This window comes from Pteropus alecto, unplaced genomic scaffold (genome assembly GCF_000325575.1).
Source record: "Pteropus alecto unplaced genomic scaffold, ASM32557v1 scaffold22, whole genome shotgun sequence".
NCBI classification, from domain to species: Eukaryota; Metazoa; Chordata; class Mammalia; order Chiroptera; family Pteropodidae; genus Pteropus; species Pteropus alecto.
In genome coordinates this window covers 14,942,742-14,955,531 of record NW_006434839.1, presented here as the reverse complement: position 1 = coordinate 14,955,531, position 12,790 = coordinate 14,942,742, and the positions used below count along the sequence as shown (strand labels likewise).

Below are 12,790 nucleotides of genomic sequence, written 5' to 3'. Positions count from 1 at the left end.
TCTCAAGACTACAAAATAGAGACAGTCATCCATTTTCACAAATGTTCAGTCCTTAAAGAATGAATGCTGAGATAGATGTCCCAAAGGCAATTCCACCACACTGTCTGGAGAACTATAGTGATGTATAAATGAAAATGGTGTGACAATTTAGAGAAGTTGGTTTACTCGTCAGACATCTAAACAATACCACTTGCCTCAGTGCTGACCAAAAATGTCCAAAATCTCACTGCCTGACATTCTTCACCTTGTCACAGTGCCTCAAAGCCTATCAACTATTGATTTACATAGGTATAAACACATCATCTTTTTTAATGTATATTTTCCATCCAGCAATGGTGATGGAAAATATACATTGCTCTTTTCTTATACAACGCATATTGTATATTCTATCCAATCGTTCCATTGAATAAAACTTAGTAAAATATAAAAAAGCCTCAGTTTTTATGTTCAAAAGGCAGTAAAGACGTGCTGCGCCGTAATTCTGTAGAAGGAAGCCCAGAGAGATGTGTCCAACAGTTGGCACCACTTTTCTTAGGTGTAGCTGCCATGTGGATGCAGTGGTTGGGATGCTGAGAAGTTGAGCAGAAAGCAGCAGAGACTGAGAAACTCAGAAGAGCTTCCGGCTGACTTTAAACAATAGGACAACAAAAATTGGAGTTTAAGTTCTGCTGAAGAGAATTCTATTCAATAACAGATTTTCATTTGGTTTCCTGAAAAACTATATTCTAAAATAAATGGTAAACTGGAAAATTTCAGTTCTTCAAGGACTAAAGCCCAGCTTTGAATCACTTCCACCCCAAACTGAATTGAGATGATTTTCTCCTAGCCTTTCTCCTTGTTAAAAACAAAGGAAATCTTCTCTGGAGAAAATTACCACAACATCCGAAATCTCAATTCATCTCTGAAATTTTACATATACAATATCCAGCAGTCAGTCAAAAATAAACAGGCACTAGAAGTGATAAGAATTGACTGAAAACCAAGAAAAGAGTAAAGCAAAGAATATGAACAGTCCCGAGGAATTTACTAGAATTATGAGAAGTTTAAACTCTGGTTAACATGTTGCAAAAATAAAAATTCCTCCCAAAAGGCAAAACTAATCCACAGTTAGAAGTCAAGACAATAGGTGCCTTGAAGAAGGAGAGTGGCATAGTACCGGGAGAGGCACAGGGTTTCTGGAATGCCAACATTATTCTATTTTTTACCTATGTAGTGTTCACATTAGAGTCTCTGTGACAATTTATCAGGCTGTACACTTATGGATCACTTATCTGTGACACTTTAATATTTGATACTATTATATAATGTAAAAAATCATATTTTCTTCCTTAATGAAAATTTTATTTAAGAAATGCACTTATTCCTCATCAGTTGCATGGGCTAATCACATCTTACTGAGAATGTATTAAACTGGCTTGCTTTTCTCCTAACATTTATGTCAGATCAATAGTACAGAACGCATGGCAATTTTGATTAAGGACAAATAGGAATGAAAAACTGTGTTCAAAGGTCCAAAAGAAATAAACTTATAATTGAAATCTTGAAACATAATGATTTTTGAGTTGAAAATGGCTTGTAACAACTTCTTAGAGTGGTAAATGATGTCAGAGCAGCCGAAGAAAAAGACATTTTAAGAAATTAACAAATCTATACACAAGGCAAAACGGTATTCAACATTTTTCATAGCTCAGTCTAATAAGGTAAGAGTTGCATTGAAAGGCCTGATTTTAACATTCAAAAAGATGAATTAAAGCCAAGGGCTAACCAATAGCTCTTCTAGCTACTCCAAACCTCTGCTGGAGTCCCGTTGATTCAATCAAGGCATTACAACTGGGGAGTTACACTTTAGGTACAAGGGACTAAGCTCTAGCAGACCATTCCTCCGACTAATAAACTCTAAACAAAATACAAAGAAAAACTAACTACATGAGGGCTTCAGAGAACGAAGAATAGCAGGCAGCTTGGGGAAAAGCGTCAAAACTTAGAAGAAATAATTAGCACAGCAGGTGAGTTTCTCGTTCTTTCGGCATCGCCCTGAGGATGGGTTGTGTAGTGCGAAGAGAAAAAAGAATTGCAACAAGTTCTCTGACTTTCTGATTGAAGGAAACAGGAATGGAACCCAGGACAACCACAGCCTCCAGGGAAGGCCAAGAAGAAAAGCAGATTCGGAAAAAGTGAAGCCCCATTTCTGTATAAACTCTGTTCTGAGTCTCTGTATGACCCCGGAACTGAATGCATGCAGGCCAGCTACCAACAGCCCAGAAAAATAAAAAGGAGCTGAACTTTTATGTGAGCTACCTCCCAACCCAGGTGAGACAGAATTTTCAGTTTGTCGAGCCAATTTAACTGCCTGCTAAATCCAAAAACAAACAAACAAAAAAAGCAACGTTTTTCAGAGAAATTTAACAATCCAGAATCTCCACAGCACAACTATTCACATCACCCAGGACACAATCCAAAATCATTCAATTTAAGAAAACCAGAAAACTATAACCTGACCTGTTTTCAAGGAAAAAGATAATCAATAAAGTTCAACACCAAGTTCACCTAGAATTTTTGAAATATGAGGCAGAGACTGTAAAGCAGCTTTTATAGCCATGTTCCATGTGATAAAGTATACTAAAAATAAATGAAAAGATAGGAAGTCTCAGCAGAGAAAGAGAAAAAAAAAAAAAAGAGAGAGAACCAAATAAAAATTTTAGAACTAACAATACCTGAAATTGAAAACTTCACTGAACTGACTAAAGGAAGTTATTAAGTCTTCAGGTCAACGACGCCAGAGGGAAATGAATGAAAATCTTTGAAAATGGTGAACATCTGAACAACTTATTATCACTTTTTTTATATATATATACGTGCCTTTCAGCCTTTAGACATCTACAGTACAAAATGTTAGAATGACAGGGACCATTAAGATTATATACAACAATCGTCTTATGTTACAGGTGAAGTATCTAAAGCTCAGAAAGGAAGTGAGTGCCCTGCTCAGGCCGTAAAGCAAGTTGATGTCTGCAGTAAATCCTGGCATTTGTACTCTCCTCATGCTACTTTCCTTAAGCCCTCAGCACCAATTCCAGACACACTGCAGATCCAGCACTGAAGCAGCCACCCTTTACAGCCTTAACTTTTTAATGCCTCAGTTTCCTAATCGGTAAAATGGGTTTAATTATGGTATCTACCTGATAGGGCTCTCATAAATATGTAAAAATTAAAATATATAAAGTAATTTAAATGCTGCCTGGCACATAGTAGATGCAGTATAATATTATGCAACTATGATAATGCCTATTGTCTGAATTTTCTAAAGCCTATTACATTTCCCTGCTGACATAGTCCAGGAGGAAAAACAAAAAATCAAAACTGAATAGTATATGAAAGAAAAGAAGATCACAGACAGTTTCATTTATTCATGCCCCATAACTACTGTCCCATTTTAGTGAAAGAACACCTGAATGCGACTTTAAATGAAAAAGACAAGAGCCACTGAATCACACCTTTGGACTCATCGCCAGAGGCAGACAGCCATTAGCAATAGAAATAAATAATGCAGGTTGAGTATGATGACTTAAGATAAATACTGAATTAAAAAAGTTTAACTTTGGCAAAGAAAATGAAATTTAAATAATACAGTATTTCAGTAGTCAGTCACTAATCACAGTGAAAAATACATTTCCTCAGGAAAAGCTGTCACTTAACTAAGCATTAGTGACTAATACCTAATAAAATTTTCTGTATTTCTGACTTTTCAAATCTCTTAATCACAGTATAGTAAGAATGCCCCGATATGAATTGACCTAGAAAGCAGAAAAAACTGAAAACAAAGCCAATGTTATCTTACATGTCATGAATACTCTTACTAAAACATGCTTAATGAGAGGCAAATGCAATTGTAACTAAGCGTAAAGGCAGTTTTATAAGCATATTCCCCATTAGACAAGAAAACAGAATATGTAAAATACGAGTGTCAGTAAGTACTTGAGGAAAGGGCTGGCATTTCACTTTACAACAGATTTCTTAGCTATTGAAGACCAGATCATTCATAAGACCACTCTGCAGTTCTATTTAAAGCCACAGCGTTGTTGCAGATGCTCTCGGTCTACTTACCATTTCTTCGACATAAGGATAAAGCATGTCACCAAAGTATTCTGTAGCTTCAATTGGAAGCTGTGCTGGCAAATTGTCAATGGAACACATCAGAATCCCAGAGCCTTCAACACTAGGAGAAGCAATATGCTTTATTTGGGAGTACAAAATGTTACTTGAAATTCCAGCTTTTCCAGATGTCTACTTCATTACATTTGATTCGTAATCATTTGTAATTTTGTACCAACGTATATGAAAAATAAACAAGGGTCTTCAAATAAAACTTTCTCTTCTTCAGCAACCCACCTCCCATTTAAATATATTATATATGGATTTAAGTGTACATATTTGCCTATGGGTTTTCTACTAAATTTTTAAATATGTTTCAGGATACCTCTGGAATTTTCAGTCTTGGTAAAGATGTAAAATATTGAGTATTTTAAGACTAGTACATAAAGGTAAGTAAATGATGTATTTTTATGTGTTTCTTACCACCTAACAACTTTAGCAAACTCACCTGTCATGAATAATATGCTGGTCTGCATCATACATGCAAAAAGGACGCTCTATTGTTGTACACTCGGTCATAAACTCGATAGACCCTCCTGTGTCAGCTGAAATGTCACATATTGCCACAAGTCTGAAAACAACATCAGCACTTAGATCAGAGCATGTAACTCTAAAGTCTCCAACAAGATGAAAAATGAATAAAAATGAAAGGTGCTTGGAACAATTTTCAAGGTAAATGCCTAGGTTGTCAGCTCCTTTTCCCACAGCTCGCTGTGTTCTTCTGGGGTGCACAGCATCTCCCTACCATGAGTTTCAGCCTTCACAAGGAAGGAGGGGGGAAGGGAGGAAAGGAAAAGAAAGAAAAGTAGAAAATCCCTTCTCTAGAGATATCACTGACGACAGCCTAAACTTAATCTACTTAGCCAACTCTCTCTATCCTGCTTAGTACTACATAACTTTAGATGTTATTACATAGAAATCACTAGAATTATGAATGAAAGTCTTAGCCCAGCATTTGAAATCCTTTGAGGTTGACCACAATCTCCCTGCCTAACCTTCAATTACCACTTGTCTATATAAACCCTATACTGGAGTTAGAGTGTCCCACTCATTGTGTCAGCTGTGTTTTGGTCACTCCATATTTATCAAGCAGCAATCCTGTCCCTTGAAACTGTCATTCTCTTCACTCCTCCCTCTTAAGGCTCTGCTTTCCCACTTTCTTCTAAACTCTTGCGATATTAATTGCTCTTAGCATTCCCTTGGCATTTACTTGATGCCAGCTACATGCCTGAAGGCAGCAACCATACAGTTACTCTCCTCTATCTTTACTCAGCAGAAGGCTAGATAGACCAGGTGTTCCACAAATATTTATTGGTTAATTGGACATTTAATAATTTGAATACATGTGTCAGGAAATGTACTGGGTACTTGTAACCAAGATAAGTCGGAACCCTCTCCGTAAGATGATAAGTGCAAGTAGGAGGGGGAAAATCATACACACTGAAAAATAAATAATCATGAACTTCAGAAACAGAAACCGAGAAACAGACTAGAAAGAGATGGTAATGGGGAGAAAAGGACTTCACTGAGGAGGTTACTTCTGAGCTGCATGTGGAGTCACAGAAGTTAAGAGTTTCAAGAGGATGGGAAGGTTAACTGTCAAATGCTCTCAAGAGGTCAAGTAAGGTAAGGCAGACTAGTCATTAACAGTCAAGCCCTGTGATTTGTGGATCCCCTATGTGTGATACCCTAATAGTGGGCCCTGCTAAAAACTGCCATCATTGCTGAAGTCAAGTCCTTACTTGTGTGGCAATGCAGGGCAGCCTTCCACACCGACAACTGAAGACTTGACTGGAGCCAGGAGGCTTTGAGCATCTTGGCGGGTTAGTAGACGAGGGGTGTTTTGCTCCCAGTAGATTCCATTAATAAAACAAGTTGTATAGGGTGCAATCTGTAAAGTAAGTTCCAAGTTCAACAAACAAGGAAATAGTATATTTCAATGCAGTGTGCTGAAAGAGAGCTATCAGTAAAGTCCATGAGGAATAATTTAATGTTACTTCAAATTGATTTTGTTATTTGCCAGGTCAGTGGCCATCTTCTGGGTCAAACACAATAAATGGCCACCCAGATTTCAATGTAATATTCCCGATGATAAATATTTAAATATAAATATATTAACATTTTTGCTCTTTAGTATATTGCATAGCCAAGAAAAAAATAAGGACAGAGAATCAGGTGACCTAGCACTCTATTTGCAGCTCAACCACCAGTAGAGTATGATCTAAATCAGGCTACCTCAACTTCTCTGGGCTCTGTTTTCCTTACCTGCCATATGGGGATCATATGTACCCCATTCATCAAAGGAATGCTGTGAAGATTAAATCAGATAACATCTGTAAGCTCCATGGAAAATGTGCTGCATACATGCATACATGGTAACTAGGTCATTATAAGTTTTAATGCAGCCAATCACCAATACTTCTGTGATTGGAAAAAGAGAAGGGATGAAAATCTACTAGATTCAAATTTTTTCAATTTGAGACTGGTTTCGTAATTTTTCTTTCTCAGGCATCTCAAGAATTCACAAGCTACAGGTAAGAATCCTTTTCTATAACATGCTTTACATGCTATAACACTAAGTTTCATGCTAGAATCTAAAAATGCTATGTTGTTCAAACATATTCGAAATTACTTAAAACATTCCTTCTCATCACAAATGCATGCATTTTTTGCTTTGTTTATTTTTTGTTGGTTTATTTTGAGGAGGACTGTCAAATGACCAAAAACTATAAAACACACAAACATATTGTTCTTATAAGATGAGGCTAGTGTGTCCCCATTAGAAGGATTTTAATTTTTTTGTACAGTGGGGATGGGTCTGTGCTTATATAGTTATATTATTTTGCCCTGGGCCCCTATAATCAATGGTATGCATTTTGAGACATCTGGCTGAGGGTATAATTGCAATTCGTGGCCATAGAAGTAATAAACCTATGTCGAGATCAAATCTCATAGACATTGTGCTTTGCCAACAGTAATAACTAGTCCAGGATAAATACAGAAAACAGTCATCCGCAGGAAATGTTTTAGAGCTATTAGGCACATGCTGACCTAAAGTAGAAACAGAGACAGTGAAGCAAAGAGCATAGCCACAGAAACCCCCAAAACCACTCAGCAAAGGCCTCTCCAAACATCAATAAAAGCCAACAGTTCCTAAGGCCAACTCATGATACCCAAGGGACTCACAACAAGTCAATATGAGGAACTGAAAACCAATGTACACGTTTGGAATTTCTCTCCTTGAAAACAGCCTGGCTATTATGTATCATGAGCAACCAACTCAAAAGCCAAGTACGATACTCACATCGGTATTAAAACGAGTTATGTAGCGCTCAGGATATTTGTCATATTCTACGGGATCATATGTACCATCTGTTTTCCTGACAAGATGATGATGGCGACTTAACACTGTTCCATACACTTTTCTCAGGTCTTGCAGAGGAGAAAGAAATTAATAAAGTGGGTGACAAATGATAAAGATTTATGGCGATAAAATATTATAACACAGAAATTGCTTTAAAAAAAAAAAAACAGCAAAAAACACCTATGGTCACCCTCCTTCCCTTCTTACCACCAGTTTTAGAAACTTCTTTTAATTCATGTGGTTCCACATATTCACAGGGTAGTTCATTGAAGACTTCTTGGGCTCCCTGTAAATGACACATGAGTAAAAATCTAAAAATCAACAGGAAAAGAGCCAACATGGATTCCTGCAATGATTCTAATCCATTTCCCCACAGTTATACAGCTCCACCTGTCCTGCCCTGCAACATGGAAGTACAGACGAGTTTCTTGCCCACAGCCTGCAACCAGTTTTTATTCTAGTCTGAACACCATGCATTGAAAGGGGCTTTATTTTTTTTTACTTAAGTTACTCAGCATAGAAACAATAGTATTTAGAACTGAGAGTACAATAAAATATTTACTTTTTGCTCCATTACAGAAATTATTTCAAATGGGGAAACCATATTCCTCCAAAAGAAATCAGATGCCTATTTTATAGCATAATACAAATAGTGATGTCCTATTTGTAAAATATTTTCATTGAAGAGAGATCTACTTTATAATCACAAGCTTCTCTGGCAGGGGGAGAGGGGTTTTGTTACAAGTGCATTCTTAAAACCACCCCAGAAGGAAGAAAGTATGAATTCCAGTCTTGAATTAAGCTTCTTAACATCTGATTGGCAAAATTCCAAATTGTCTTGAAAAATTTACATCCCAGGGTAACTTCTCAACTTTTAGACATCTCAGCAATAGAGTTCAAACAGATCACCTGAAGAACAGATCTTTATATCATTAACAATGAGTTGTCCATCTAAAAATAATAATAATAATAATAAAAGACATTCAAAGCCTCTCACAGCTTGGAATCTACTAAAAGCAAGGAACATAAATTTGGACCATGACTGCTCTTTACGATGGGAAAAGTATATAAATAAGAAAAGTACCAAAAAGAGAATGCCCATTCATTGAAAAGCAGGGCTCTGAAATGCCCACAAAATGCCCACATCTTTTGGGATATTTTCAGAGTTTCAGATTGCTTTACAGAGAGAAAGATGGGGTTTACCTTTGATACATTGCCAGTCCCTGTGAACACAAATGTTAAGGGCCCTATTGACTTGGGCATCAAACCCAGAGATATTTCATAGCCAGCATCACGGACAGCTTGCACAGCCTGACTGCTGTTCCTATAGTTATGAGCCATGCCAATGTGCTGAAAGCAAGCACACAATTCAAGTTAGTTTACCACCTGAGACATTTTTCTTTTCTTAAAGTGTGATATATATTTTCAAAAAAATAAACAATAAATATCTCACCATAAAAGGTGTATGATGTCCCAAAGCAAGGAGCCTTAAACCCATTCCATGTAAAATGTTGATCATCCCTGTTACAGAATCAGACCAATAGAAAGATCATTAGTTGGGAGGAGTTGAAGCTGATCTCTCTGCCTATCTCCAACCTACACGGTGCTCTGAAAAAGCACAGACCACGGCGTCTCAGATATGGACCCAGTGGCCACCTTACCCCCTCAACTTTCTGCCATCAGAAGCACTAAGCCAGCTGCATCCCCACCTAACCCTTCGACTTTCAATCCTGCTAAAATGAAAGAAGGTGGCCCTCTTCTTCTCCAAGGGTAATCTCTACCTCTTCTCCAGGATCCCATCCCTCTCTGCCTGTCTAAGGAATGTACTACTGAATTATTCCTTTCACTATCCCTCTCTATAGGCTTATTCTTATCAACACTTAAACATGCTTCCATTCCTTCCATATCAAGAAAGAAAATGAACAAAAATAAAGTCACCATTGACCCTGTGACCCCCATCAGCAATTTTAGTGACCTATAAAGCTCAGTGGACTCTTTTCAGATCTTGACTTACTTTTCAGAGGTATTAGGCAACGTAGAGTCCCTCTTTGTTGGAACACTCTCCTCCCTCAGCATCCCTAACTTAAAATTTTCCATTCTACATTTCTATAGAAACCTCTTCCCATGCCCATTCCTTTTATATTAGTGCCCTCTGCCCTTTCCTTATATATTAATCAGCCTCAGGATTCTGTCCTGTGCTCTACTCTCTCCAATCTCTACATTTTTTTCCTTAGTTAATCTCATCCACTCCTAAATTTCAACTACTCTCTGTATGCAGATGACCCTAAATCTGTATCGCTAGCACAGATATTTTATTTCAAGACCCTTATGGGTTTCCCAATTTGGATGTCCTTCAAATAGTGAAAACTCAGCATGCCTGGAGCAAAGACCTCAGCATCTACTCTCTCCTTTTTAGGAACAGAACTTCCCTCTTCAAATCCCTATCAAATTTTCTTTGCTTTTCTTCTGAAGTCAACTTTTAAAGGAATGATTTATGCGCAATAAAATGCATCAGTTTAAAGTGTATGGCTTGATAACTGTTAACAAGAGTACATAACCACATTACCACCAACAGAATCAAGATGCAGAATATTTCCATCACCCCAGTCAATTCTCTCCATCCCTTGGTCCCAGACAACTAGTGAACTTATTTCAGTTTGTATAGATGTATTTTATTCTACAGTTTCATGTAAGTGAAATTATAAACATATACTTTTTTGTGTGTCTGCTTTCACTCAGCATAATGTTTTTTGAGATTCATACATACTTTGTGTGTATCTGTTTCTTTTTATTGCTGACGAGTTTTCCATTTTGTGGATATACCACAATTTATATTTCCATCCCTCTGCTGATGGACATTTGAATTGTTTCTAGGTATTAGGAATGGTACTATTAGTAAGTCTCGACAAAATATAATTCATTTCTCTTGATAAATGTCTAAGAGTAGAATTTATTTTGTACACTGATCTTCAAATTTTTTATTTCTTGAGTTGGATTTGGTATTTTGTATCTTTCAAGGATTTGTGTCTATTTTATCAATGTTGTCAAATTTATTGGCCTTTTCATAATATTCCTTTATCCTTTTAATGTCTGTAAGGTATATAGTAATGATCTCTCTTGGATTCCCAATCTTGGTAATTAGTGTCGTCTCTCTTTTTAATCAATCTAACTGTAGGTTTATCAATTTTATTAATTTTTTTAAAAAAGAACTAGTCTTTGATTTAGTTGATTTTCCCTCTTATTTTATTTTTTTCTACAATTTTTTTATTTTTCTTTTTTAGTGTTTTATTTTTTTTTATTTTTTTCCCCCTCCCCTCTAGTAACCACTAGTCCATTGCCCATGTCCATGGGTCTCTCTGTTTGTTGCTTTTAGGTTTATATCCCACATATAAGTGATATCATGATTTTCATCTTTTTCTGTCTGGCTTATTTCACTTAGCATGATTATCTCAAGGTTCATCCATGTTGATGCAAATGGCAGTATCTCATCTCTTCTTATGACTGAGTAATATTCCATTGTATATGTACCACAGCTTCTTTAGCCAATCATCTATCGTAGGACTCTTGGGTTGCTTCCATGTCCTGGCCACTGTGCTATGAACATTGGCATGCAAATATCTTTTTGGATATGGGTTTTCAAGACTTTGGGGTGAATGGGATTTCCGGATCATATGGTAGATCAATTAGATGAAAACGTAGGAACTAAACTCAAGGACGTTGGACTTAAAGAGGATTTTATGAATTTGACATCAAAAGAAAGGGAAGTAAAAGCTAAAATAAATGAATGGAACTACATCAAACTAAAAAGCCCCTGCTCAGCAAAAGAACTTGTCAACAAGGTAAAGAGACAACCATCTGAATGGAAAAATATAGTTACAAGCAATACCTCTGATAAGCCTCTAATGTCCAAAATATACAAAGAACTCATACTACTCAATAACAACAACAACAACAAAAAACAATCCAATGAAAAAATGGGCAGAGGACCTGAACAGACACTTCTCCCTAGAAGACATACAAATGGCCAATAAATATATAAAAAGATGCTCAACATCACTAGCTATTAGGGAAATGCAAATCAAAACCACAATGAGATACCATCCCTCTTATTTTATTATCTCCTTAAGATGGAGGTTTAGATCATTAATTTAGAACTTTCTTTTTTTCTAATAAAAGCATTGATACTATAAATTTCCTTCTAAGCACCGCTTTATCTGTATTCCACACATTTTGTTCTGTACTTTAACTTTTCATTCAGTTCAAAATATTTTCTAATTTTTCCTTTGATTTCTTCTTGGCTCATGAACTATTCAAATTACATTATCTTCCAAATATTTGGAAATTTTCTAGATATCTTTCTATTATAATTTCAAAGTCAATTTTATTATAGTCATAGCACACACTCTATGGTTTCAAACCTTCTAAATGTATTAAGAATTGTTTTGTGACCCAGCCCATGGACCATCTAGATGAATGTTCCATATAACTTGAAAAGAACATGTATTCCACAGTTGGGTGCAGAACTCAATAACTGTCAATTATGTCAACGTAGATGACAGTGTTTTAGTGTCCCTACAAACTTCTGTCTACTTGTTCTGACAGTTAAAGACCTTCAGATCATTTAATCTGATAAAGAGTTATAACATATGGTGGTGTCTCTCAACTACAGAAGGTTCAAAGTACTAACTGGGAAAAAAATCAAGTGGAGTTTTTCCCCAAACTCCAGCTCTTATCCTTTCTAGATTGTTCCACTGTTGCTTCCTGCCCCTGTGTTTTTCCTTTTTTTTACTTTCTTCTATTTCCCAGTTTCTCATCATCAAACTAACCTCCCCTTCCAGTCTTCTGAACAGAAGTACCTAAAAAGTCAGAGTCCATCCATAGTTGTTATTCTTCTCCTTGCTCTTTGTCTTTTTAATTTTTGTTATAAATATATTTTAATGATTTATGTTCTTATTCCAGTTCCCCAATATTCATCACCCTTAGTCACACCCTAATGTTTATTTTTGTTGGTGGAAGTGAACACTCCTATCTCCTTGCCACAGTAAAAAGAAAACACACAATTACTCCACAGGGAAATTTAGAAAGTGGGTGATATAAAAACCCTGGAACACCTACCTGCCACACCAGCCCACTGTCCAAACGCCACTACCCGAATTCCTCTATGATCCACCATTTTTTCATAATCAATAAGTCGGATTTCCTGAAGAAGAATAAATAGCAAAAACTCAACATGCCTGGAGCAAAGCATGAGTAAAGCACGTGTATGAGCAAGTC

At 36.5% G+C, this 12,790-nt stretch overlaps 1 protein-coding gene across 6 annotated transcripts in view; it reads right to left on the bottom strand.

Annotated features, from left to right (window-relative positions):
• Positions 1-12,790, bottom strand: part of AASS (aminoadipate-semialdehyde synthase) — a 52,148-nt gene that overhangs the window by 24,885 nt on the left and 14,473 nt on the right. For 5 of the 6 annotated variants that reach the window (XM_025045837.1, XM_006910567.3, XM_025045841.1 and 2 more), the window contains 8 exons: positions 12,632-12,716; positions 8,970-9,037; positions 8,720-8,866; positions 7,724-7,802; positions 7,457-7,584; positions 5,895-6,043; positions 4,601-4,723; positions 4,105-4,216 (listed from right to left, as the gene is read on the bottom strand). In XM_025045837.1, the coding sequence (XP_024901605.1) occupies positions 4,105-4,216; positions 4,601-4,723; positions 5,895-6,043; positions 7,457-7,584; positions 7,724-7,802; positions 8,720-8,866; positions 8,970-9,037; positions 12,632-12,716 (891 nt within the window). The remainder of the gene's footprint in view (positions 1-4,104; positions 4,217-4,600; positions 4,724-5,894; positions 6,044-7,456; positions 7,585-7,723; positions 7,803-8,719; positions 8,867-8,969; positions 9,038-12,631; positions 12,717-12,790) is intronic. The other variant, XM_025045839.1, reaches the window with a different exon arrangement.